Genomic DNA, 24,525 nt, shown 5'->3' on the forward strand with positions numbered 1-24,525 from the left:
CGGATTGGGTGGTCAGGCTCACTGTCTTGGATGACACATGTCAAAGTATCCCAAATGCCTAGGTCGATGGCCATGGTGTTGATCACTGGATTGTCTAGTCCAGACTGAAATATTTACAGACCCCCACCATATAGCTGAAATACTGCGGCGTAAAAGAACAAACCGACCAGCCAGACTGTGGCATTGTAATTGTTGTAATTCATCCCTGCCAACTTCCCGTGTATTATTAAGACATTTCCAAAAACTTAATCCTTTTGTTAAGAACACCGTCAGAGCATTGTCACTAATTCCCTAATAGTTTACAAGGGAGACTTGAGTACTTAGTGCCCGCTTTTAAATGTGAAACTGTGAAACAAGTAATCAGGCAATAGAATAATCCCTTTGAACTTGTTGAGACAGCCCGTTCAGAAGAAACGCTGGTATGGTGGTCTTGTGGTTAAAGCGTTCGTTCTTCACGCCGAAAACCCGGGTTCAGGTCCCAGCATGCGTACAATTCGGGCATCCGCTTTGTTGCTATTTCTTGAATATTACTAAAAGTGGCACAAAAGTAAACCCACTCATGCATTCACTCACTCGCTCACTCACAGACGATGCTTCTTTGTGTATCACGACACACTGTATAATGGCCTAAATGCGTGTGACCAAAGTCTGCAAAGTTTTTCAAAACTTGTCCATTGCGAGAATTATTTCCGAAGGCCGCGCCTATAAATATCAATTGCCCCATGTGTCAATCGATCTATGTCGAGTTTGGCGTCTTGGATTGTTGAATGGACTAAAACGTGTTGCTTAACGTGCGTTTCATTCAGAAATGAGGTTATCATACACACAGTATTGTCTGTGTCACATCCGCCTGCCTTGGTATGTGATCTATGGCCTCTTTACCGAACATTTTCCCAGGAACATTTTAACATTGTAAAATGATGTAGTAGCTTGTTGACGCAGAGGCCATGTTGATGAGTGAGCACTGTTTCTAGGGGTAGGGATGGGGTCGGGCAGAGGGAGTAGGTTTGACTGTGTCACTGACGTCCGGCATTTATGTCCTCTTTATCAAAATGTCTTTCTGGAATATTAAGCCTTGCATATGACGTAGTGGGCTGTTGATGCAGAGGTCGTATTGATCGTTAAGCGTTGTTTTTGAGGCTGGGTCGAGAGGCCTGTGGACCAGTCGTCAAGGTGCATTAAATTCTTTTACATCCATTTACTCTTCTTTCCAGTTGATAATAGTCACTAATTTGGCTGACAATGTATAATGGTGGAACGACTGATACATCAAGTTTAAATCAGATACTGCTTCACTGAAGACAATGATTGTGAAGATGTTATTGGCATCCCTCTAAAACAAACACTCTTCGTACTGGGAACGCCATATTTGGAATCACAATTAATGCGAACTTATAACAGTAAACCTGGAATATAAGCATGTCACGGTGTTGTGGCGTCATCACACCCACACAAGAGAGGTGAAGAGGTGACTGACTGAGTTTTGTTTTACGCCGCTTTTAGCAATATTCCAGAAATGAAGGGACACCAGAAATGAACTTCGCACATTGTATTCATTTGAGGAAACAAGGAAATGAAGCCTGGGCCTTCGCTAGGAAGACTTAACCACTAAGTTCCAACTTGTTCGAAACGGCAAGGCTTGCAGTTTTCTTTGACCTGTATTGAAAACTATTCATCCTCAAAATAACCATCTCCATGTCAATCCGACCAGGAAGGATAAGGCAAGAGTTTGTAAAATATCAGTTGGAAGGGTATTTGCTAGCATCCTTCTCACCAGTAGGATCCAGACACTCCCAGTGCGGCTTCAAGGCAGGCCGGTCATCTGCTGATTTTCTCAATCCGAGAGCTTCCTGAGACGTGTAGAGAGCAGGGCAAGCCCCATCCATCGATCTAATGAAGGCTTTCCACCTTGTCGGCAGAAACAAAAAGCCGTTCCCGTCTAATGATAAAGGTCGCCTGTCCTCAACCGGCATGGTTGTTTCCTTCCACGGGGACATGAAAAGCACAGTCAGGTCTTGCTCAGAACCCTTCTCCATCACAAGCGGAGTAAAACAGTGTTGCGTGCTCGCCCCGAAACGTTTTCGTATCTTTTCCTCCATGTCTGTGAAGTACCACTTCAGCTCCTCATCTGATGGAAAGCAGTTCAACTCCTTGAGAGCCAAGACTAAAGTGTCCCAGATCCTCCTCAGAGAGATGATCTTTGCTGACGATGCAGCGCTTGCCTTACACACTCACGTGACCCAGCAGAGACTCAAGGACATTGCCCATTCTTGCAAAGAATTTGAACTCACGATCAGTCTGCAGAAAACCTACGTCAGCGCACAGGACGCTTCAGCGACTACACCCTACACAGGACTTCATGTACCCTGGGTCGACCATCTCTACCATCCTCCCACTTGACACAGAGATCAACAGGCGGAGAGGACAAGCCGTAGCAACCATGGTCAAGCTGTCCAAAGGACGCAGTACAATAAGATGCCCACAGACAATACCAACATGGGTGTCTCCTGTGCGGCAGCGGGACATGGACCATCTACCCGACGCAGAACATGCGCTTCCTCAAACGCATTCTGGGCATTACTCTCTTGTACGCCGTGTGAGATAGAGAGAACCCCCTCTCCAGAATCTTGGACAGCTGGAAGCTGCTTCGCATGAAGAATGGCGATAATTGACACTTGGTCTCATCAGAAGGTTTAATAGTAGTATGAGGAGGAGGATACAAGCTGCTGTCATCCAAGCACGCAGCTGGTGCCAGACACATCAGACGTTAACATGTGACATTCCGTGTACATAATTTCTTGTAATAGTCAGCCATTGACAATGCTACAACAGTACCTGTTCAGTAATTATTTTCATAAAAAAATCAATAGTGACCAAATCACATTGGTTACGCAATTAAAACAATAGGAATTGGAATCGTTTTCTTGTTACGTTGGCGTGGGTGGGTGCTTAATTACTTTCTTACCAGATGTATAGAACCGATGCTTCATATATCAGTATGTATGAACAGAACAGTTAGAGGCTGGTAGTGGCAAACGTGTATAGTTTAGTAGTTTTTAATGGGAGGGAGGGTTCCTTTGAGTCTGGTTATTTGGATGAAGGCTGGTTCTCTAGAGCAACAGATCCAGAGATGGATCTGTTTGGTCGAACACTCCGCCGTGTACTTCTAAAACACCAGACAGAAACATCCTCTGGCCACAACAGCAAAATGCTGATCACATTCAATCTGAGGTAGAAATGTTTCAGCTTTATTTGAAGCAAGACATTACCAAGCTGATCGTCACGTTCACAAATATCTATGCAAGAAAGTCTCAGAAAGGTAGGCAAAAACAATGGAAGGACACAAGTGAAGATGAAATGTGGGCTCTAATTCGGATACCCATAACATGTGAATTCCTGAAACAAAACAGGATGAGCAGTGGGATGATTTGGAGCAAGCAGTGTGGTACCCCTATCATGAAATGTTTGAACAGTTTGTGGCTGCCCTAAGTTTCGATGACAAAGAAACGAGGCGTAATCGACGTGAAAAGTACAAGCTTGCACCTGTCAGGGAAGTGTGGGAATATTTGAACGAACTCGAAGCTCTACATTCCAGCTGGTTCCTTCAGAGGAAGATGTTCTTTCATCCAATATATAAACAATGAAGGTAGATAAGTATGGCATGAAGCTGGTCTGGATTGCAGCGAATTGTTATCCCTTGAAATGACGATCCTACTTGGGAAAGGAGGATCGTACTGTCCAGGTTTGTCTAGGCCGTCAGGTCATTCTAGATCTGTGAAGACCATTCTCTGGATCCAACAGGAACATAACAGCAAGCAATGTTTTCACAGATCGTGATCCTGGGGAGGAACTACCTCAAACGGCCTGACTCTTGTTGGAACAGTCACACAAAACAACCGCTTCCTCCCTCCTGAGTTTACTGCAAGAAATCCATTCCACTCTATGAATCCATTTTCGGATTTCTCGGCAAGCTCACCACTGTGTCAAACAGATGTTGAGTAACATGCACCAGACTGATGACACTGTAGTCACTGAAGAAAATAAGAGAAGTCGTCACATACTACATCAGAACGAATGGAGACGTAGACACTATGGATGAGATGTTGCACGGATACACGTGCAAGCGGAGGACACGGCGGTGGCCTGTTGTGTTCTTCCTTAACATGATAGATGTTGCATGGACAGTGATATTTCCTGAATGGAGGGTGTCTGCAAAAAGCTGGAGACAATTGTTCCTCCAGACAGTCCAAGAAACACTAATGTTATCACAAATGGAGAGACGATCACAGACATCAGTTCCCAAACAGCTATAGAAGGATGAGGGTGCCTACTTGAAAAAGCAGGTACTAGATCTGCTGCTCCGTCCATCCCTCAGTGGAGACGATGCGGTTGCATCTGCAGTTCGAAGGGCAGGAAGAGCAAACAGAAGTTTAGTCTGTGTATACGGAATGTGTGTAAGGAACACATTTCTCAGAATATAGTGGACTGTCCCTATGTAATTACTCGTACGGTGGAGACAGCGATTGCAGACAACCGAGACTTGAGTCTAAATACCAGGTACTAGTTGATGACACGATTTTCTGTTTGCAGAAACCAGAAACATTTTACTAAGCAATGCCAGATCTGTAGTATGACATTGAACAAATAGAACAGTCTTATGTTCAGATGTCAGTCATGAAGTGAATAAATTTTTCCGTTCTTGATGAGTAGCCGTGTTTATTCATTTACTTATTAAAACTTATAGAGGCAGCTTCGTGCTGATATCACACGTAGCAGTTATGTCCAAGTAGTATGCCCAAAAGAGAAAGTATTAAAAATGGGAACTGTTTCAGCTGCATTATTGAGATTGTAGCAATAATAATGTGGAATAATCTCATGAATATTCACTGACTATTTAATTCACTGACTATTCAACTTTATCCTACATCGGTCCCCACATGCGCACATCGATGCCCATGTTGTTGATCACTGGATTGTCTGGTCCAGACTCGATTTTTACAGACCGCTGCCATATAGCTGGAATAATGCTGAGTGCGGCGTACAACCAAACTCACTCACTCACTATCCTACCTATCCTATGTAACAATGTGGATCTCTGAGTGGTCCATGTGTCCCTGGACAAATTACAGTGTAGAACGCCCACCAGGTGAATAAATCTTTCGAGAGTGAATAAAAAATGTATACACTATTCCCCGCGAAAAGCATAAGCCTACGGTAGGCACGTGATTCAAACAATATTGTAAGATAAAGTCGTTGTAGCATTACGATTCTTTTAGTGGTGCTGTAAAGCATGTCACAATCCCAGAGGAATTGTACGGTTGTAACATTTAAGGCACAAAACATGCTTCTGTTCAGTGTATCATTAGAAAAACCATCTAATTGTTGTAACATATATACTAACTGATTTCTCAAATATAATGATGTTTCTTTTCAAAGATGTATGCTAAACGTTTAGAGATTAGATAACAGTGTGAACATGTATTTTATTCTTGAGTATATTACAATCTACCGTTTGTAAAATACGCTTTCCAAAAAAGTAAGTAAAGTTTTATTCTTGACGTGTCAATTCCAAAGTAATGGGTCACAAATATAAAGTCACCGACATCTTGATGTGAGAGTGAGAAACAGTCATGAAGAATGTAACAGCGGTCAGGCAGCGGTTATGTAGTTCAATATTTCCTGAAAGTTCGAGCACATACGACCATCGCCATTAACGTAGAATCTTCTCGGCCAGCCTCCCTGAAGCCAAATTTCAATCAAAACACAAAGTCAAGGGGAGGTAACTCTAAAGCACTTCCTCAAAGCCTACAGCCAAAATGCGAAAAGTATTGAACATTTATGATACGAAATGTAACCCATAATAATTATCACTTAAAACACTAAATGTTGTGACCCAATAATAATTATTGTTTACTTAGTAATACAATTTACAGAAAATACACTTTTCTAACACAACCAAGTCACCAATCCTGACCACTCGATCCCGTTAGTCTCCTGTTATGGCAAGCATAGGTTACTGAAGATCAATTCGAACCCGGACCTTGATAGGTCGTCGTGAAAAATAGCTTCACCCAACATGAAATTGGACTTTTTATTGTTTTCTGCAATTCAAAACGACGTCTTGAGATTATATGCCACCTTGCCGAATTTACGATTGTCTCGAAGCTATTTGCCGTTGTGTTGAACCGTCAACGTTGACACAATGGTGTTTGTATTTTACAAGTCGTAACCGGAAGGCAAATAGGGCTTCTAAACCATGACACCTGCAGATTTGCCCATTGTCTTTTTCCTATTCAACATCACTTTTGTTCTTTTTCTATCAATACAATTGATGGAAAGCGTGTGTTGGGGCTCAGTGAGCCGAATAGAAACTCACTCTGAAGACTCGAGTAATTAATTTGGTCTTATTGAATTTTCTTGAGACGAAGGTTGTACAGACATGTTCATGGTGTCGGCAACCTAATGACAAAGAATTTATTGTAATTCCTAAACGTACAAACTGTCCTATTTTTCGACACTTTACCGAAACTCTGTAGTCTTCTGCCTAATTTCCATACATAAGAAACGTGCATTCAAATTTTTGAAGAAGCGTTTTTGCGCAGTGCATTCGTTCCATGTACAGAAACAAGCATTATAATGGCGAAATTATAAAAATCAAACGCTGGTTTTGAAAAAAAAAATCATTTATCATATAATGGAGAGTGTTATCGATGCAATAAACCCATCTTATAAACTTGGTATCCAAATCTAATAAATATGCAAAGTAGGTAATAAACGAGAATGACTTTCACAAAACTCCATACTACGTCATGCGAATCCCACAACGTAAACGTTGAATGATGACGTCGTCGGGAGTTTTCGAGGGGTTTTCCATTGCGTGGGCGAGTTTCCCTCCCCTACTCAGAGTTCCATGCGGCGAGCCAGCATAGGATCTCTGCCACAGGCCAGAAAGATGTGACGAATCCTCACATATTACACAGTTCTGTCAATATAATGTACAAATTTCATAAGTGTTTTATTTTTTATGAGTCTACATAATCTAATTAAACATCTTTGTTAAAATGGTTCAGTTTCACGGAGAAATTATTCTAAAACTTGTGACACTATTTCGATTTGCGTAGCGAACCTTTGTTTACGTAGGTTGTACGCCTCCACGTGCTGTCATCGAAGTCCAATGGATAGCAAACAATGCAGCCGTTTTGAAATAGAAATACGTATTGTCATCACCGCACCGACGCTGTTGTAGCAAATTATTTAGGTAACAGTGTAAACCATTATGAAAATTTCGTCGAATTGCTTCCCTTATGCCAGTCTCAGCTTCTTAATGAATGTGCGCATTTGTTTACAAACAAGAGAAAAGTCCGGTCATGTGATATGCAAATTAGCCTGTGGCAGTGATGTTATGCGAAGTCATCACTAAGCCGGAGTGTGGGGCGAGTTGGTCAACAAACATGGCTGCCCCAAAGTTCAATATTGGCTGTTCTGTCAGAGTTGACGATATAGTCCAGACATCGTGAAATCTCCTCGATATTGTCGAATCCAGTTCAAAACACACAGCTGAGTCGTGGGTATCCAATGTTGAACAGGCCATGTTTTTCGTGCACAGTGACGCGGTCGTCCCATGAGATGAATGTGACAAACACGCTACTGTTTGTCTGAACCAAGAACCTATTTCTTACTTATTACACTCTTTCTCTTGAATGCTATCTTGTTTGGTTGTTCTTTCAATTCGAAAAAGTCATTCTAGGCTCATATTCAGGTTTGAGACTGGTCACAACCATATGTCGCCGTTGCGAAAGGCCACTGACCTTGACCTCGCTTCAATGCTAGGTATTCATACGCAAACACTATATTCTCTTCAAACGTATTTTGCTCTACTTTTAAACTATTTTCAAGCATCACACATTATATGATAAAGTGATTATTGACCTCGTGTGTTTCCGTATCATTAATATCATCTTATTCGGAATAAACAATATGTATCATGCTCGCCAAAGGCACAAATAATACAATTGTATCCCTATTAATATGATATTATTGTATATGAAACACACTCGGTCAGTAATCTCTATATCACTTCTTTCTAGGAGAGCATATTACATTTGAGGAACAGCTGTGTATGACAAAAAGTAAAAAGATGTGGGCAACTACATTAGGCCGTGCCAGTCCTCACTACGACGTCATCAGCTCGGCTGATGTCCGCAGATGTTATTGGCATACTAGTGGTAAAGATGTCGCAGATGTCTGTAACACGTAGTTGAAAATAGGCACACGTCTCAGTGAAGCACTGTTGAAGACGCATATCTTATTTCCAGTGGGCAAATCTAGACAAGAGTGACATAAAAACGAGTATTTGATGGACACGTAGGCTGATTGTGTTTTGGTCTACTATGGAAACAGGTGGTCGTCATTTGATCGCTTGGTGATCTAACCTCAGTTGTTGGCGAGTTATAGCCTGTTTTGTTATTGTAGTGTCTTCGTAAATAAAACATTTTTACATTTCCATGTTTGTTTAGACACCATCTGTGATACTGTAGATATTTACAGTCCTTCGATCACTGATTATTTATCAACTTACATTTATTGTGTATGTAACCACTATATGGCTGATATATGGCAGAGTTGAAATTATAACTCTTTCACTCAATCATTCATAGATCTATCTGGTTGGCTTGTCGTTTAAAGCATTTGGGCGCCAGTCCTTAAATACTGGAATCTGAACCCGATAATCCTTTGATAAACGGCATTAGCATCGTTTTGCACCATTGGGATACGATGGCCTGTGTCTAACAAGTCAGTGAGCCTGACCACCCGATCCCGTTAGTCGCCGCTTACGAAAACATGGTTTGCTGGAGATCAGTTATCACCCGGATCTTCACGGGACTGTCGTCAAGGAAACAAATATCTCTTGCAGGATTGTGTTCCTTCGATGTCAGGATTTTGTAATCTGGTTTCCGAATCACATGAGGTTCCTGAGTGTTTTGATATTTGGTGGCTGCTTCAACAGTTCTACATGACAGGAGAACGATTGGTCCAGTCGAAAAGAGGCCGAGATTGGCAGTGCTCAGGTATTTCCCTTAGGCCTGCCCACAAATCATGATCCTGATTCATATCAAGGATTTGCCCTGATTCTGTTCCAAACGCACACTCGCACTAGTCACGCGTACACACTCACGCTCACAAGCAGCCACACACTCATACACGCGCCAGCACACACAGACACACAGACACAATGATAAATAGTGGTCCAGTGTCGGTTCGCATGGAGCACTTAGCCTACCGTGACAGCATGCCTTATTCTCGCTAATGGTTCGGTAGCCTAGTGGTTAAGGCGTTCGCTCGTATTGCTTGTCATGCCGTAAACCTGGGTTCGATTCCCCTAATGGGTGCAATGCCGTGACATTGCTGGAATATTGTTAAAACAGCTGAACACTAAACCCACTTACCACTCTCGCTCATTGTCCACAGTGGTCATTCCCGTGTGTGAGGCACCAGTCAGTTAAGTGCTTTGTCTGTTTTGTCAGCATACTTGCAGTTATTGATAGAGAGAAGCTGGTCCAGCCTGGTCGCTTGGGGCAAATGTACATTTATTACCTTCGAGGGCGAATATATCGGTTTTCATATCTTTTATAAGAAGCTCTAGGAGAAAATATCATTTTGTCATGGTAACGTGACGTCATGAACAATGCCAAGACGTCACGGTTCTCCTGTGACGTTACGTCCTACAAGCGGAGACGGCGGGGAGCCAGCCCATGTTTTAAGCAGATTTGGGTTCATTTTCTAACGACTAACGATCTAACGACTTCGGAAATAAACAGAATATTATATTCGTGCCCACAACATATTATGTTTACGACACTCGTGCCTTAATATCTGTGTATCACTTGCTCTCGCTCCAACATTTAGGCACTCGTGTTGAAAACATAGTCGACATGGGCACCCATATAATATCCTCTCTATATTTAATCCATCTCTACGACCTGTTATATGAGACAGTACTTTGATGGTTTGGTTTGTTCGTTTGTTTGTTTCCTCGTTTGTTGTTTTACGCCGCACTCAGCACTATTGCATCTATATGGCGGCGGTCTGTAAATAAGTCAGTCTGCACCAGACAATCTAGTGATCAACAGCACGAGCATCGATACAATGACGTGTGAACCAAGTCAGCGAGCATGACCACCCGATGCCGTCAGTGGCCTCCTAGAACAAGCATTAGTTCTTGAAGACCAAATCTATCCTAGACCTAAACGAGTTCTTCCATGTAACTTAGTTTTAGGCAGAACCCACACATTGCAACCATGTGGTGAATCAAACCCGGGCTTCTGGCGTGACGAGCGAACGCTTTAACCGCAAGACAACCCCACCGCCCCATCGCACAAAGATAATATTTACCACAAGCAGAAGATGACTACAGAATCATTAGTTTTATTCATGTTCTGGTGGCGCTTTTATAGGATAGGAAATTTTATTATTCAGAATCTACATTTCTGTGTAATTTAATAGTTGTACGCAGATCCAGGACCACGGGAGCGTAATGTTCGCATAACCTTCACTTTTCAAGCCTGACGAAAAAATGAAATGAAAAACACTCACCATCCACGGGGTTAACAAAGGGTTTGACGTAATTATGAAACGGGGATATAACATTTAATGGGATATAATATTAAATGGAGACAGGACTTCACAAATCACCTCTCTGTGCGCTGTGAGTTGAGATAACTAGTTTACCACTATGACCAAGCTCCATTCAAGCGCATGACGCATTCGTGAAATGTTTGACACACTCGTGACTCCACCGTCCATCCTGGGGAAGGTTAGAGCTTACGCCGCTTTTAGCAATATTTCAGTAATATTCAGCAGGGTGGAATCGAACTCTTCAGCGCGACGAACCAGCGCTTTAACCTCAAGGCTACCAAGTTCATCGCCATCAACAATATTTCGGATGATTCTCGGCGTGTTGGTTGAATGTTCACCTTTTAGGTGAAACCCACAAGGGTAGTGTACCGATAAACTTCGAAAAATAATCAAATCAAAACTTAGATTCAACAATCATTGGCTTATGCGTCGTCAGTTGGCCCAACTCCGCACAGCGAAATGCGACGCCTCACATCCCCTACCCCACCATCACACCCATCAAAACCCTACTCCCCATGGCCATTATCTATAGATCTGTAACAGGAAACAAGAACTATCCAAAGGAACTATCTAATATTGGGGAAACTTTTAAGGTGTGAAACTTATTTGCATAAATTCTTAAAAAGTAAAATATGAAAAAGGAAAAACAGTTTCAAATTCACATAGCAATTTGCTCAAATTTATTCAAGTATCAAATGTTTTAACACATCAATTCATGAAACAAAAAACAAAGACTCGAAAACCAAAATCATTTCATTCTGTCCCGACAAGGATAAGGTGTTTTTTCCGGAAAAATCCGAGTGGTGACGGAAAAGGCACCGGTAGGGGTCAACCATCCTAAAGAATGATATGAGGGAGCAGATAAAAAGATTTCAGACAGATGGAATATTGGAATGTATCTTGCCTGCAGTAATACTGTAAAATTGGAAGAGTACTCATAAATCTAGTCCGTAATCTTTATCAAAAGTTTGAACGGTTTTATTAAAAGATACCACCCGCAGAACCCATTCTTATCACAGGAAAAGGAGGTAATTGCTTGTATCGCACGGAAGAGTAAAGAAAATGAAGTGTTCATAAAATACTTTGAACTGTCCACTGAAACTCCTGCGCTTAACCTCAACTTGTCTTCTATGTTGAATGATAATGTATTTGCCCATTTAATATTTCTGTTTCCGTATACTATACAGTGGAATTAATTGGATTCCAGACGATTTCCTAAACATATTTCGTTGGGTGTAGTTAGACGATTGATAAAATATATATTTCATATCATATACTTGATATTAATCATATTTCCAACAAGTATATATATGTGTGTGTACAGAGTCATTGTAAACTATGGCCTTGGATATCATCTATCGAACAAATCAAAAATAGGTACTAGTATTTTAAGAGGAGACACCTTGCAATCGCAATAGGTTATACGTTCTTCGAGCCATTACTTCAAACAGAGTAGCCTCCCTTGAATAATCACATTCTGGAAACTGACACGACACTTCCATCTCGACATGAGCGATGCATCATATTCTGGATAAGAAATTAAAAACCAAACGCTAGTCTAACATGTCCCGTCACACAATTCATCGTGTACTGTCATAACTAAAAACTTCAATTCCATAAACAACTGTCACATCGAACACAAATCAAATATATTTATATACAGAACCAGAGGCTGTATATTGATTGGCTTAATGAAAAAGAAATATTTTGTTTGACAGTACATTGCCCTGGCCAGTAAAACAAGTTGACCTGTGAACAGATTCGCGGTCTTTTAAAGTAACGTTTCCATCTCGAAAACGTATCTGAAGTTGGATCATTAGATTATTTCCAACTTATCCATTTAAAACCATTAATGAAACTTAGAAAGAAGTCGGTTAAAGTATACGTGATATAGATTTATGCACCCGAATCGGGCGTTTTAAGCACCGCACAGTACATTACTTGTGACGCATCATGCCGAGTCTCGTTGTGGAAAACAGCGGGTCACTCCGCTGTTGCGAGATGGGTCTTCGAACCGCATCCCATTCTTCAGCTCCAATATGTTACTGATCTTCCCTTTAAACTCGCCGATTGTCGTGCTCTGAAACGAACAGATTTACGCCGTAAGTGGTAAAACACACATTAGCAAAACTGTAAAGAGCCTACACGGAAATGTTGCTCTCATCAGAGATCAAATTCTCTCACTGTAATAAAAGTAATTAATACAACATTATTTAATGTGTACTTGCTGCAATATTATTATAAGCATATAACTAGCTACCCATTACAACTTGTTTAAGAAAACACGAGAAGGAACGGTATCGCGTTTGCATATTGTTATGCCAGTTTTTGTGTAATAATGTTGCATTTTACATGGTGACATACAGTAAGGAGACAGCGGGGTGCTATACTTAGATATGCCTTTAGACAGAGTTCTGGAAGGAACTACAGGATACCACAATTCTATGGCCCTTTCCACAACAGTGGAACCAGGCAACACCGACACCTGTCTATCCGGGCACATTGTCAAAGCGGTATCAAATTTGGGTCCCGACATCTTACAATGATATGATATGATATGATATGATATGATATGATATGATATGATATGATATCAAAACAACACTGTCTAAACCGTATTCCGTTGTGTAACGCTGCACCTATATCACGGCGGTCTGTTTATAATCGAATCTGAATCCGACAATCCAGTGATCAAGAGCATGCGCCTTTATAAATCCTGTTTACTACGGGGCAGTTACTGGCGCGATAGCGAGTTCTATCGCATGATATAGACATTGTGCATAGTTGCCTTGCTTTTATGAAAAGGTGTCGTTCATCCAAACTTGTAGGGTCTAGATCTTGCAGCATCGTCCCAGTGTCCAGCTATCTGTGTTTGCAATTATCTAAAATATCTAAAAAAGTTCCCATTAGCACTGTCCACCCACCAGGTCTCGTCCAGCGCCGCCGACGTACACGAGACCTTGGATGTGAACTCCTCGCAACGTGACCTCCCGCAGGTGCTCTTCCTCTACGCCATTCTCCGTCAGAACGAGGCCGGACATAAGCGGAGGCTCTTGTCCAGTCATCCGGGCCTCACCGCGCCGGACACGGCGGTTGCGGAAGACCTCCACCTGGAGCACAATCAGTGAGTGAGTGAGTGAGTTGGGTTGCGCTTGTGACAATGCTTAACCCTTTCACGGCCTCCAAACAAACGCACTCTTTCTTCCACCATTCTAGCGACATTGATCATAGAGTGATAATCGTCAAACATAAATATATCGATTATCGATAAATATCAAACACCTGAGAAAAAATGTATGAAATACATGGGTATATTACACTTTTGAGAGGTGGCATGTTTATCCATGAATTGCTAAAAAAGCAGCGTTTTAATTTATAAGCAGCCAATGGATAAAAACGTAACTTTGTTTATCATGTAAGTAAAGTACAACTTTATTCTGTCACAACGTATGCGCGATATTATCGATGAAACTATTTAGATATAGGTAATGATTTAATAATTTCTGACCAACGATATTTCTAGCCAGGCCAAACTTATTCTTTCATAGACTGGCACCATGATGTTTGTCTGTCTATTGTTAACGTTATACTCTGCACTATTCAAGTTTTATGACGGCGGTCTGAAAATAATGGAGTGTATTCGAGATCACCCAGTGATTGATATCGTTAGCATCGATATATAAAGCAAGTTTACGGATTGAACATCAGTATCACTCTACACAAATTGAATGGAGAAACGATGACCAGATTGTCTGACCACCAGATCCAGCAGGTCGCCTCTGTCCAGCAGTCTCGACGGAACCATTGGTCGAGGTCATCTCATAATTTCAAGGTCTTCAAGATTGAGAGTGTATCAATAAACATGGGATTATCCCAGAATATCCCAGACCAGTACAATTTCATGTAACATCACACCCAAGTAAATAGTCTTTATCTTTACGCATGAATAACACAGTTGGGCATCTACCCCTAAGTTTTAGATTTTACTTTTTTATTTTTTTTCTTTGAAGCAGCTTACGACAAAAAAGGAAACTTTTTCCACAGATTTGTTTCATTCGTGTGAAGACAACACGTGTCCACAGAATAGTGTTCTGCATCATAACCCCAGTACAAGTCTGTATTTGAGAGAGTTCTTGTGTCAATCCTCACCGAGAACCAGTCGTTGGTATTGACAGGCCCATTGCTCTCAAAGTGTACCCCGAACGTTCCTCCAGCGCCGAAGGATGTGGGGTTGAAGAGGTAGTAGTTAAGCTTGCCTTTGAAGACGTAGATGGCCTCGTAGTCGTGGGGGCCTCGGGCAAAGAGCATGGTGCCGTTTTCCTGCTCAGTTCTGAAGCTTAGCTTGTAGTGAGCACTGAAGACAACACACAGAACGCCGGGTTAGATGATTACACAATGCCATCTAGAAAGTGATCAGATGTAACATATGTTATATTTGGTATTACACTTTCTTCGTAAAGTACACATTGTAGCACATTTGGGGGGTTTAGTCGCATCCGGGATTTGAACCCACAACATCAGAATCAGGCACCGTGGGTCTATGTGGAAGTTGCGGTGGCTGAATCGGGCTGATTTTGTGTGCTGTCGATTAGGTGCCTGACTCTGAGCGTGTGGGTTCGAATCCCGGATGGGATTCTACCTAACAAAGGTAAAACAATCTGTATTTTTCTAAGAAAGTGTGATCCCCAATATAACATATGTTGCTGTGTTAGATATTTGGATGTCGATTTAGCACGTGATTGTTCTATCAATTTACCAATATAGTTAGTGAGTTTAGTTTGAAAATTTCAGTTATATCACTGGCACACGCTCACATACTCAGGCTCACGCAGGAAGAAAGACAAGAACAAACCTGTCACTAAGATCGAAGTTGTCGGGTACGAACTCTAGATACGAATTGTTTCCATTGAACTCAAAGCAAGGTCCTGGTTCAGCCGACGACACAGCCATCTATAAATAGATAGAAACCTGTTTCTGTCAACCATTAACGACCGGATATATTCTCTCAGAGAGCCAGTTATTTCTCCTACCATTTAGTTAGATACGCGTTTAAAATTCGCGTATTAAGCCTGGTCTTGCTTTTCTTGAACAGGAAAGTGCAGTTATATGCGTACTGTATGTTACAACTCAGAGTGTCCGCCCACACGGTGTGTGTGAGTTCCATGCTGAATATGCACTAGTCACTTAAACTCGAGATTGATGGGGACCGGAGGTGTTAATATTTTGCATGTTAAAGGTTAGGCAACATCAGATTGTCCGACCACACAGATTGAGTAATGTATATGCTGAATGTGTATTCGTCGCTTAAACTCGAGACTGCCATTGGTCTATTCTTATTTTTATTTAGCGAATTGACTCAGAAGATTTAATCTTTCCATTTTGTTAATCAAGATATATTGATTAGATATATAACATGAACAAATCCGAAGCTGTGCCAAGCCATTCTGCATTCACGCCGCCAACTTTGCATCTGAACTAGGTACAGGCGATCGAAAGCTGACAAACACATAACGTTCTGCCGTATGACTAAATGTCCGAGTGTTTGTCATTGTCTGCACAGATGTATGACTAAATGTCTGAGTGTTTGTCATTGTCTGCACAGGTTGTGCAGATCAGCAGTCAGGTTGAGATTTTTCTAATTTTTCTCCTTTTTTTTTCGCTCGTCACACCGCCTGGGTGCTGGAATGTTGATAAAAACGTCACAATAACAACTGACAATTGAACAATTGAAATAACAAAATACCTTGTTTGGATTCGAAAATTACACATTGATATAAAAATATACCAATTTGTATGGGATTAAACAAAATGCTTCAAACCATCGATGGTTTTTGGTTGTGTTGAGAGAACGTTTCAATGTAGAAACGTTCACTGCAATAAAAAATAGTATTTATGATGACAAGAAATGACTATCTGCGTTTCCCGACTGAGCAATAAACCTGGATTCACTAAAGGTATATAGTCTTGCACTCTGTGTGCCAAACTCTGAAAGTGTGAATTGCTATAAAACAGTGTACTCCTGGGAACACCAGAGGCCGTATCTCGGTATATGGTCTCTGGGAACAATAAAGCCTTAAAAACACAATTAACTGTTTTGAGTACACAAGACCACTTAGAAAGTGGTCAAATGTAACATATATGTACATGTATGTTATGTTTGGGATTACACTTTCTCTATTGGATTCAAAATCCAGTACTTTCTTGGGGTTGATTGTCAATGAAAAGTACTAGAATCTGTGTGTAACTGAGAAAGTGATATATGACATATGTTAAATCCAACTGTTTGTCGGTCAGTAGTTGTACATGAGTGACACCATTCTCGAAGGTACAACATATGCGTTTGGAGGAGACATTGTGTAAGTTATGGTGTTTGGAGGATAACACCTGGCATTTGATTAACATGTCATTTATCTGTGGTTTAGATGACACCAGTGGGCAACACAACGTCACTTCATGTACACTTGTTGGCTGGATCTGAAGAAATCAGACCAAAAACGCCATCGACATGTTGATCTTACTCAGAAAATGCATTCCTAGTTTAGTTGTACTGATTTCTGGCTTTATGTCAACCGTACTAAAGTGAGTGAGTAAAATTTTATGCTGCACTCAGCAATGTTCCAGTCATGTGGCGGCGAACTGTAAATAATCGAGTTCGAACCTGACAATCCAGTGATCAACAGCATGAGCATCGATCTGCGCAATTGGGAACTGATGGCATGTGTTAACCATGGCTTGACCACCCGGTCCCGTTAGTCGCCTCTTGTGGCAAGCATGGATTGTTGAAGACCTATTCTACCTGGGATGTTCACCTGTCCACCCTTACCAGAAGTAATTATGTAACAATAACTTCATTACAAACGAGAGATTTGTGTGTATCGCTGAGTCAACACGTGTCTGTTAATATCTTTTACTGAGCCAATATGGCATCGAACCATGAACGTCTGACTGTTATTTAGAATAAATCATGTTATCCTTTCTTCTTATATGTTCTGCGAGTATATGGGGGAGGTTTCCTCAGTGCATACTGCGATTACCTAAATAAATGACCTACAAATGGATTCTAGTCAAATGGATTTCATCTACGTCGACAATGATTTAAATATTGTAGCTATGTAGTTAGTGGTTTTATAAACAGGCTGTCAAGAACGGATGTTTTATGATCAGTAGCACTTTACATTTGATTAACAGACATTTATACGTAAACGTTATCATGCTCGGATTGAAGCATTGTTTAGAGTTTTGAAGTTCAGAGTAAAGGTGATTTGACTGTCAGTGAAATATGGATTTATTTCTTGGTTAGATTCAAAGTCGAAATAGTAATACACAATTACCAGAAAAGGAAACGCAAGAACGTTTAAATAAAATACTCACGACACACAACGAAAGCACTATCCAAATATTCATGATTATCACCCCGCACAGCACCGCGTCTAGAAGTAAAGTTTACAAACTTTAAAGTAGTCTGCAAAACCGCCCACAATGCTTGACCTTTTGAGGAGGCTGAACCCTTGGTCAGTTCCGGTTGAGGCCATCCGCTTCCCCTTATCAACCGGATACAGCCGGGTCAATTGCACGATGATTCACGGTCTTCTATATTGAGTCTCGACACAGAACCGGTATCTGTATAATCTCATAAAAGGGGGGACATTCTGCCATTGTTTAACAGTCGCAAGGTCAGAGATATCGCAACTACTACATCTATCGGAATATCTGTTTCAACATTACAATGCCCCCTATGCATTTGCATTCACTTTTATTTTATTCAAGTTGTCTCATATATGTAATGATTGCACATGTAAACTATGCTTTATCATGATTTTTCTTGGTGTCTGAAAACATACAGCATAGCAATATGTTTACTTGTAAAATTAAATTCCGGTTCGGGACTTGGTCAAAGCGAGTAACTTTAATATTTCAAAAGCATACTTCGAAATATGTTGAAACAGGAATACTCTACAACAGGGATAGGTCACTCGCTTGCTTTCTTTACCATTTGTACTAATTAATGTGTGCCTCGTCATGCTCCAACGCACACAGTGACTTGGCTCGTTCCCAGTGCAACTTCAGATGTGTTTAACCAGGGAGACTATATAGAGTATATACGTTGTAGATTATCCCTGGTTTAATAGAACTTTAGCCAGTTTATTGTATCAGTCGGAATTTTACAATGAATGAATTACAGTAAGAATTAAGAGCAAGAATTATGTGAATGAATGAAAGAAACAATGAAAAAGAATACAAGAAAGAAGTTGCATATGTGAATGAATGAGAGAATAAATGATACACCGCGGCCTTCCCTCCCAAAACATGTTAAAGAAGGTAAGATCGGCTGTCCTTTTATAAAATCTACTTTGAAACATTATTGTTTACATTAATAATTAATTCAGATATGGCATGTGGGGCATGGAATGAACATTAACTAAATGTTAACTGACACTGTCACACTGCAATCAAAAATAAATTGTAAAACTCTCACAAAGCGTTCTAAAATACCTTTCCAGTTATGTCAAATAATAAGATCAACAAGAAAGAAAGAAGTTAAGGAACTATAATCCTCAAGCATCAACGGCGAATCAGATTAGATCGGCAATATGTCATTTTTCACACACCTCAAATACACCCTAACATTTTGTTTTAGATTATGGAACTGTCACTATTACTTGCAAACACATTTCACCTGATAGTATATTCGATTCCCCTCAGAAGAATTAAAGGTGTATGTGAAAGATGTATTTGAAGTAATAACTAGAAACACTCTAGAAACAATGGCGTATAGTATTTCAATGGCGGATCAGAGCAGATCGCCGATATGTCACATTTTTCACACACCTCAAATACACCCTAACATTCTTTTTTAGATTATGAAACTACCACTATTACTTGCAAACACATTTCACCTGAAAGTATATTCCCCTCATATGAATTAAACATGTATGTGAAAGATGTTTTTGAGGAAGTAACTAGGAATACTAAAACAACGGCGTATGGCATTTCAGTGGCGAAATGTCATATTTTTCACAGACCTCAATTACACCCTAACAATTTTCAAGTCATAAAACTGTCACTATTACTTGCGAATACATTTCTAAAAAAGTCTCAACTAAAGGTATGTTCTCCTTCTAAAAATTAAACGAATGTGTGAAAGAAGTTTTTATCGGCACAATTTTTCGCGGTGAATCGAGAATAGAAGACAGTGAGCTACATACCTTACCGACTTGAAACTTTACTACAAATCTACTGTCCTAATGCGGACACTAATACCAATTATTTGACTTAAACTGAAGTGACAAAGTAGTTAAGCTATCTTCTACATGTTGGATTGTTATAGCACTCAGCGAACATAATCAGCTGTAGAAAATAAACCGGGCTAAATACTACGCTGCCACCATATGGGCTACACTGGTTACGTAACGACCCGTGACATACGTTTAGCGGCTTTTCGAGGAGTTTCGTCTCCCCTTCTATATAGGCTCCCTGGTTGAAACAATAAAGTTGTCGACCTAATTAAACGAATGTCAAGTTAAGATAGCCAAGACAGAACATGAACAAGTTTTCGTAACACCTTATTATTCTGCTAATATTTGTACATCATCCATACCCAGCTCAGCTGCTCAAATGTGCTTTAATGTCAGTCTCAAACGGCGCATCATGCTATAGATCTCTATGGGAACCACATGACTCTGACGCACATCTCACTTCAATGTAGCACGTATACCAAACGGTTGTGGAGATGTGGTTGTTAGGACGAACAGAAATATATTCCAGAATTGGATTTAAGTCTGTCACAAAGTCATATAACCACCTTCCTGTATTACAAAAGGCCAAAGTGAAGAATTTAGATTTCCATAAGGTTCAGTAGAGTTTCTTTTGCGAAAGCTAGAGCTCCCACTTCCACTGAAACAAGATCCTTCATTTGCATAAACTCCCTATCCTTCTGTTGTACAAACTCCATATTATACAGAAACATCGGCATTCTTTCGCAAAAGCTCCTCTTTTGCAGAAACAAGTTCCTTCTATAGCATAAACTTCCTCTTTGACATATACAAGATCCTCCTTTTGCATAAACTCCCTCTTTTGCAAAAGCAAGTTCCTTCTTTAGCATAAACTCCCTGTTTTGCACAAACGCTTAGTTCCCTCTTTAGCATAAACTCCCTCATTTGCAGAAACACTTAGTTCCTTCTTTAGCATAAACTCCCCCTTTCGCAGAAACACATTCTTTCATTTGCATAAACTCTCTCCTCTTCAGAAACAGAAGCAGAAGCATATTCCATATTTTTTGTATACACCTACTAAGTTCCTCTTTCTGCAATAACTCTCTCTTCTTGCGGTGTTCTGCAGCTCAACATTTTCTGGTATAAACCAACACACTAAGTTTTGACATTGGATATGTTTTATTTGTATCACAGCAGAGAGCAAACACCAGCAATAAACGATGAGTTAAACAAACCAGTGATCACAGTAATGTCATTATACCAAGCAATCTCCATTGTAGAGCCTATTACCCAACATTGAAAACAACTGAATTCACCACAGGCTATTATTACAACATTTGTGATCTGGGCAACATTATCACTCAGTACATGCCACCCTTAGTGACAAGATCACACAGAATGGACAAAGAATTCATCACCCTCTCACATCATAACTGTAAAACAGCATCTTTTCTGTAACACTGCAATACTCTCTCAAAGAGTAACTTTGCTATACTCTCTCAAAGAGTAACACTGCAATACTCTCTCAAAGAGTAACACTGCATTACTCTCTCAAAGAGTAACTTTGTAAACATTTCTCACAAATATCACAAAAGTTCCTAAAAGTATTCAAATACCTTGTTGGCAAAATAATAATAATTTCTTGGAAACATCACAATACTTTTTGGGGTGGTGGGGAAACCTTACGGTTAAAACATGTTCATCACGCTGATGAGCCAGGTTCAATTGCTCACATAGGTGCAATGTGAGAAGCCCATTTCTGTTGTTCCCCGTTCAGATATTGCTGGAATATTACTAAAATTGGCATATAACCATACTCACTCACTCACAATACTTTCTCAAAAAGATCATAAACATGACAAAACCTTCTCATACACATGACAAAACATTCTCATCAACATCTTAATGTTTTCTCAAATGATATTCCCACTTTCCCATTTCAGTATCTATCATTTCTGAAGAAGAGAACAACAGCATATTACTCGCACATTACTACACCTTCTGATTAAATCACAAAATGCCTTCACATACATCTCAACAACTTCAAAATATTTCTCAGGAATATCACAACAGTTTCTTATAAACATAACAAGACCTTTCATAAACACACTTACACATCAAAAATCTGTTATAAAACATCACAATGCTTTCTTAAAAAATGTCACAATACCTTTAGAACTGAATTGTAACAATAACTCATAAACATTTGAGACTTGTAAAAAATGATAAACTGAAATCATTGTCAAGGCCAAAACAACTTAGAAAATGACCATACACTAGCCTGTCTAGTCTCTCATATGAGATATCATAAAATACATGTAATATTAACAATAATTAAAACACTGCCCATCTGTATACACAGACGAATATTTGAAACTGGTCAAAAACACATATCTGCAGTATGAAGCATGTGTCCTTACCTGACTCAGATGCTTCACACTAGGAACAGTCTTACCATGCATCTTTAGTATTCACAAACATAAACATGTATTATGCAATAGCCCTCCTTTCTTGATATTTCAAACGGCTGATCTTCTGTCAAGAAGTGAAAACAAATGCAGACAAGGACAGACAACCATAAAACATTAATTAAACTAACACTGCAACAATTTTCTTTTTTCTGACAATTGCATATAATTCTTTTAAGAAACAAATGATTTTGCTCACACAGTTCTGCATTTAATCCCTGTGAACTTGTTGGTTGATGGATGGATATGCAATAATCAAGCTAAAAGAAACAAAAGGATGTAGAGAGAGTCATGGTAAAAATATTCCACTGCATTCCTTAAATCCAGCCCTGGATGTTCAGAAGACATGGTGACCGTTGATGCAAAATATTCTTTGGTGTTAGCAATACTCACTCTTCCTACACATCACAGATAACATACAGCTGTTGATGAGCTAAAGACAGGAAATATATTTAAGGTGTAGAAACGACCAGCCATGGAGCAACACACTTCAGATGTCACAACTCACTTAAACCCAGGAGTATTAAGGTACATGGAAGTGCACAAAGATCAGGGATGGCAACAGGTGAAAGTGATTTCAGCTGAAAATCATCTGGGGGGGTCTTGGGGCTGCAGGGCCCTCACAGAGTACAGGATTGATGGATTTGATTATCATCTTGGGACTGCAGGTCCCCGACAGGGTGCAGGATCGAATGATTTGATTATCATCTAAATCTGCGGATTCACGGAAAATTGCCATCCCTGAATGATGCAAGTAAGAACATAAATGCATGCATGCATCAATACAAACACAAACACACTCTCAGGCACACATACATACAATTACCATCTGCTTCGACATCCTTGGCTTGTTCCAGTGCACATTGTATTTCCTGTGCCTCAATTTATTGGATGTTTTAAGCCACTTCTTCTTCATTCTGCCAAATATTTCCAAATTCTGGCTTCTGTTGATTCTGATGTTGGAGGTACTGTACTGTGATAATGTGTAATACCACACCCCTACATCACATCGCTTCAAGTCTGTTCATCAGAGAAGATATATATGTATATATATATACAGTCTCCAAACAAATCAAAGATGTTCACAGATGGTTAAGTTTGATTGAATGACATCATGTATATTTTTCATACAACTACATCTATATGTAAATCTAATTCGTTGTAAATATTTGTCATAAATATTCCTTGTAAATATTCTTTGTAAAACCAATAAAAAATACTCCTTGATTATCATCACTCTTGAGAGGAACAAAAGCGTTCTCCTCAACTTTTGACAAGAAATGGAAACTTGTTGTATAATGCTGCACTAAACACTAGTCCAGCTACAAAATGCCAGTCTCACAGATCAGGATCAGACAATCTTGTTATTGATATCATGGGCAATAATTCCTACAACAGGGGATGAAGTCACATGATGAACCAAGTCACTAAGCATGACCCCTAAGCAGGCAGGGTATGGAGTCGGGTTGCAGGGTAGGGGTCGGGGTGGGTGGAGGTGCAGGGAGATGAGTGCAGGGAGATGAGTATAGTTGTGTCAAGGTGCAGTGTGACTTGTTTGGACAAATGCTGATTGATAATACCATTAGAAAAATTATTTTAGGCTTCACTTCAAGACATAAGTATATAATCTTAAAGCTACAGTATACAGTCACAATGATTAGTATGTGCTCAGTGGCAACAAATGCATCATGGTAGTCACAAATTGTAAAAAGAAATCCTAGTCCAAAAACAATCAAACAATAAACATGATGAAAACTGGACATTGTCAAACAAGGGAAAAAGACATATATAAAACAAATAGTACAAAATGAATTAAAAATGTCAAGAACAAACACAATAAACAATATACAAACTGAGATGTTGAGTGGTGTCTGCCATGTAAAAGCACCTACTAAACCTCCTGAAATAATTTCATCCTTAAACCTGCATACCATTGACACTGTTGTTCTATTTTCATATTTCCATAAATTTCACTGTGAATGACATCATGTGAATTCCCAAGATTCACTGAATTATTTATTAGTTTGTTATGTCATTTTACTAACTGTCATCAGTTCCCATTCTCAGTGACTTTGTTTATGAAAGCAGAAGCTAATATTTTGACCCATGATGAACAATAATATAATTAGGTTGGTCCTTTTTCTGAACTACTGTCAACATGGAAAGGACATTTGGTTCTTTTCTTCACAAATCAGGTATGACATTAGCAA

The 24,525-nt window shown here is 39.9% G+C and overlaps 1 protein-coding gene across 2 annotated transcripts; it reads right to left on the bottom strand.

Moving 5' to 3' along the window:
• Positions 1–11,285: 11,285 nt before the first annotated feature.
• LOC137255651 (uncharacterized) lies at positions 11,286–18,137 on the bottom strand. Of its 2 annotated transcripts, XM_067793124.1 has the most exons (6): positions 18,007–18,119; positions 15,488–15,585; positions 14,785–14,989; positions 13,560–13,745; positions 12,577–12,715; positions 11,286–12,162 (listed from the first exon to the last, which is right to left on the bottom strand). In XM_067793124.1, exons 1-5 carry the CDS (start codon positions 18,037–18,039, stop codon positions 12,587–12,589), a joined length of 651 nt encoding a protein of 216 aa, XP_067649225.1. In that variant the 5' UTR covers positions 18,040–18,119; the 3' UTR covers positions 11,286–12,162; positions 12,577–12,586. The 2 variants fall into 2 exon arrangements, with proteins under 2 accessions (XP_067649225.1, XP_067649224.1); XM_067793123.1 differs by having other exon boundaries at positions 11,286–12,715; positions 18,007–18,137.
• Positions 18,138–24,525: the final 6,388 nt, after the last annotated feature.

This window comes from Haliotis asinina, chromosome 11, assembly GCF_037392515.1.
Source record: "Haliotis asinina isolate JCU_RB_2024 chromosome 11, JCU_Hal_asi_v2, whole genome shotgun sequence".
NCBI classification, from domain to species: domain Eukaryota; kingdom Metazoa; phylum Mollusca; class Gastropoda; order Lepetellida; family Haliotidae; genus Haliotis; species Haliotis asinina.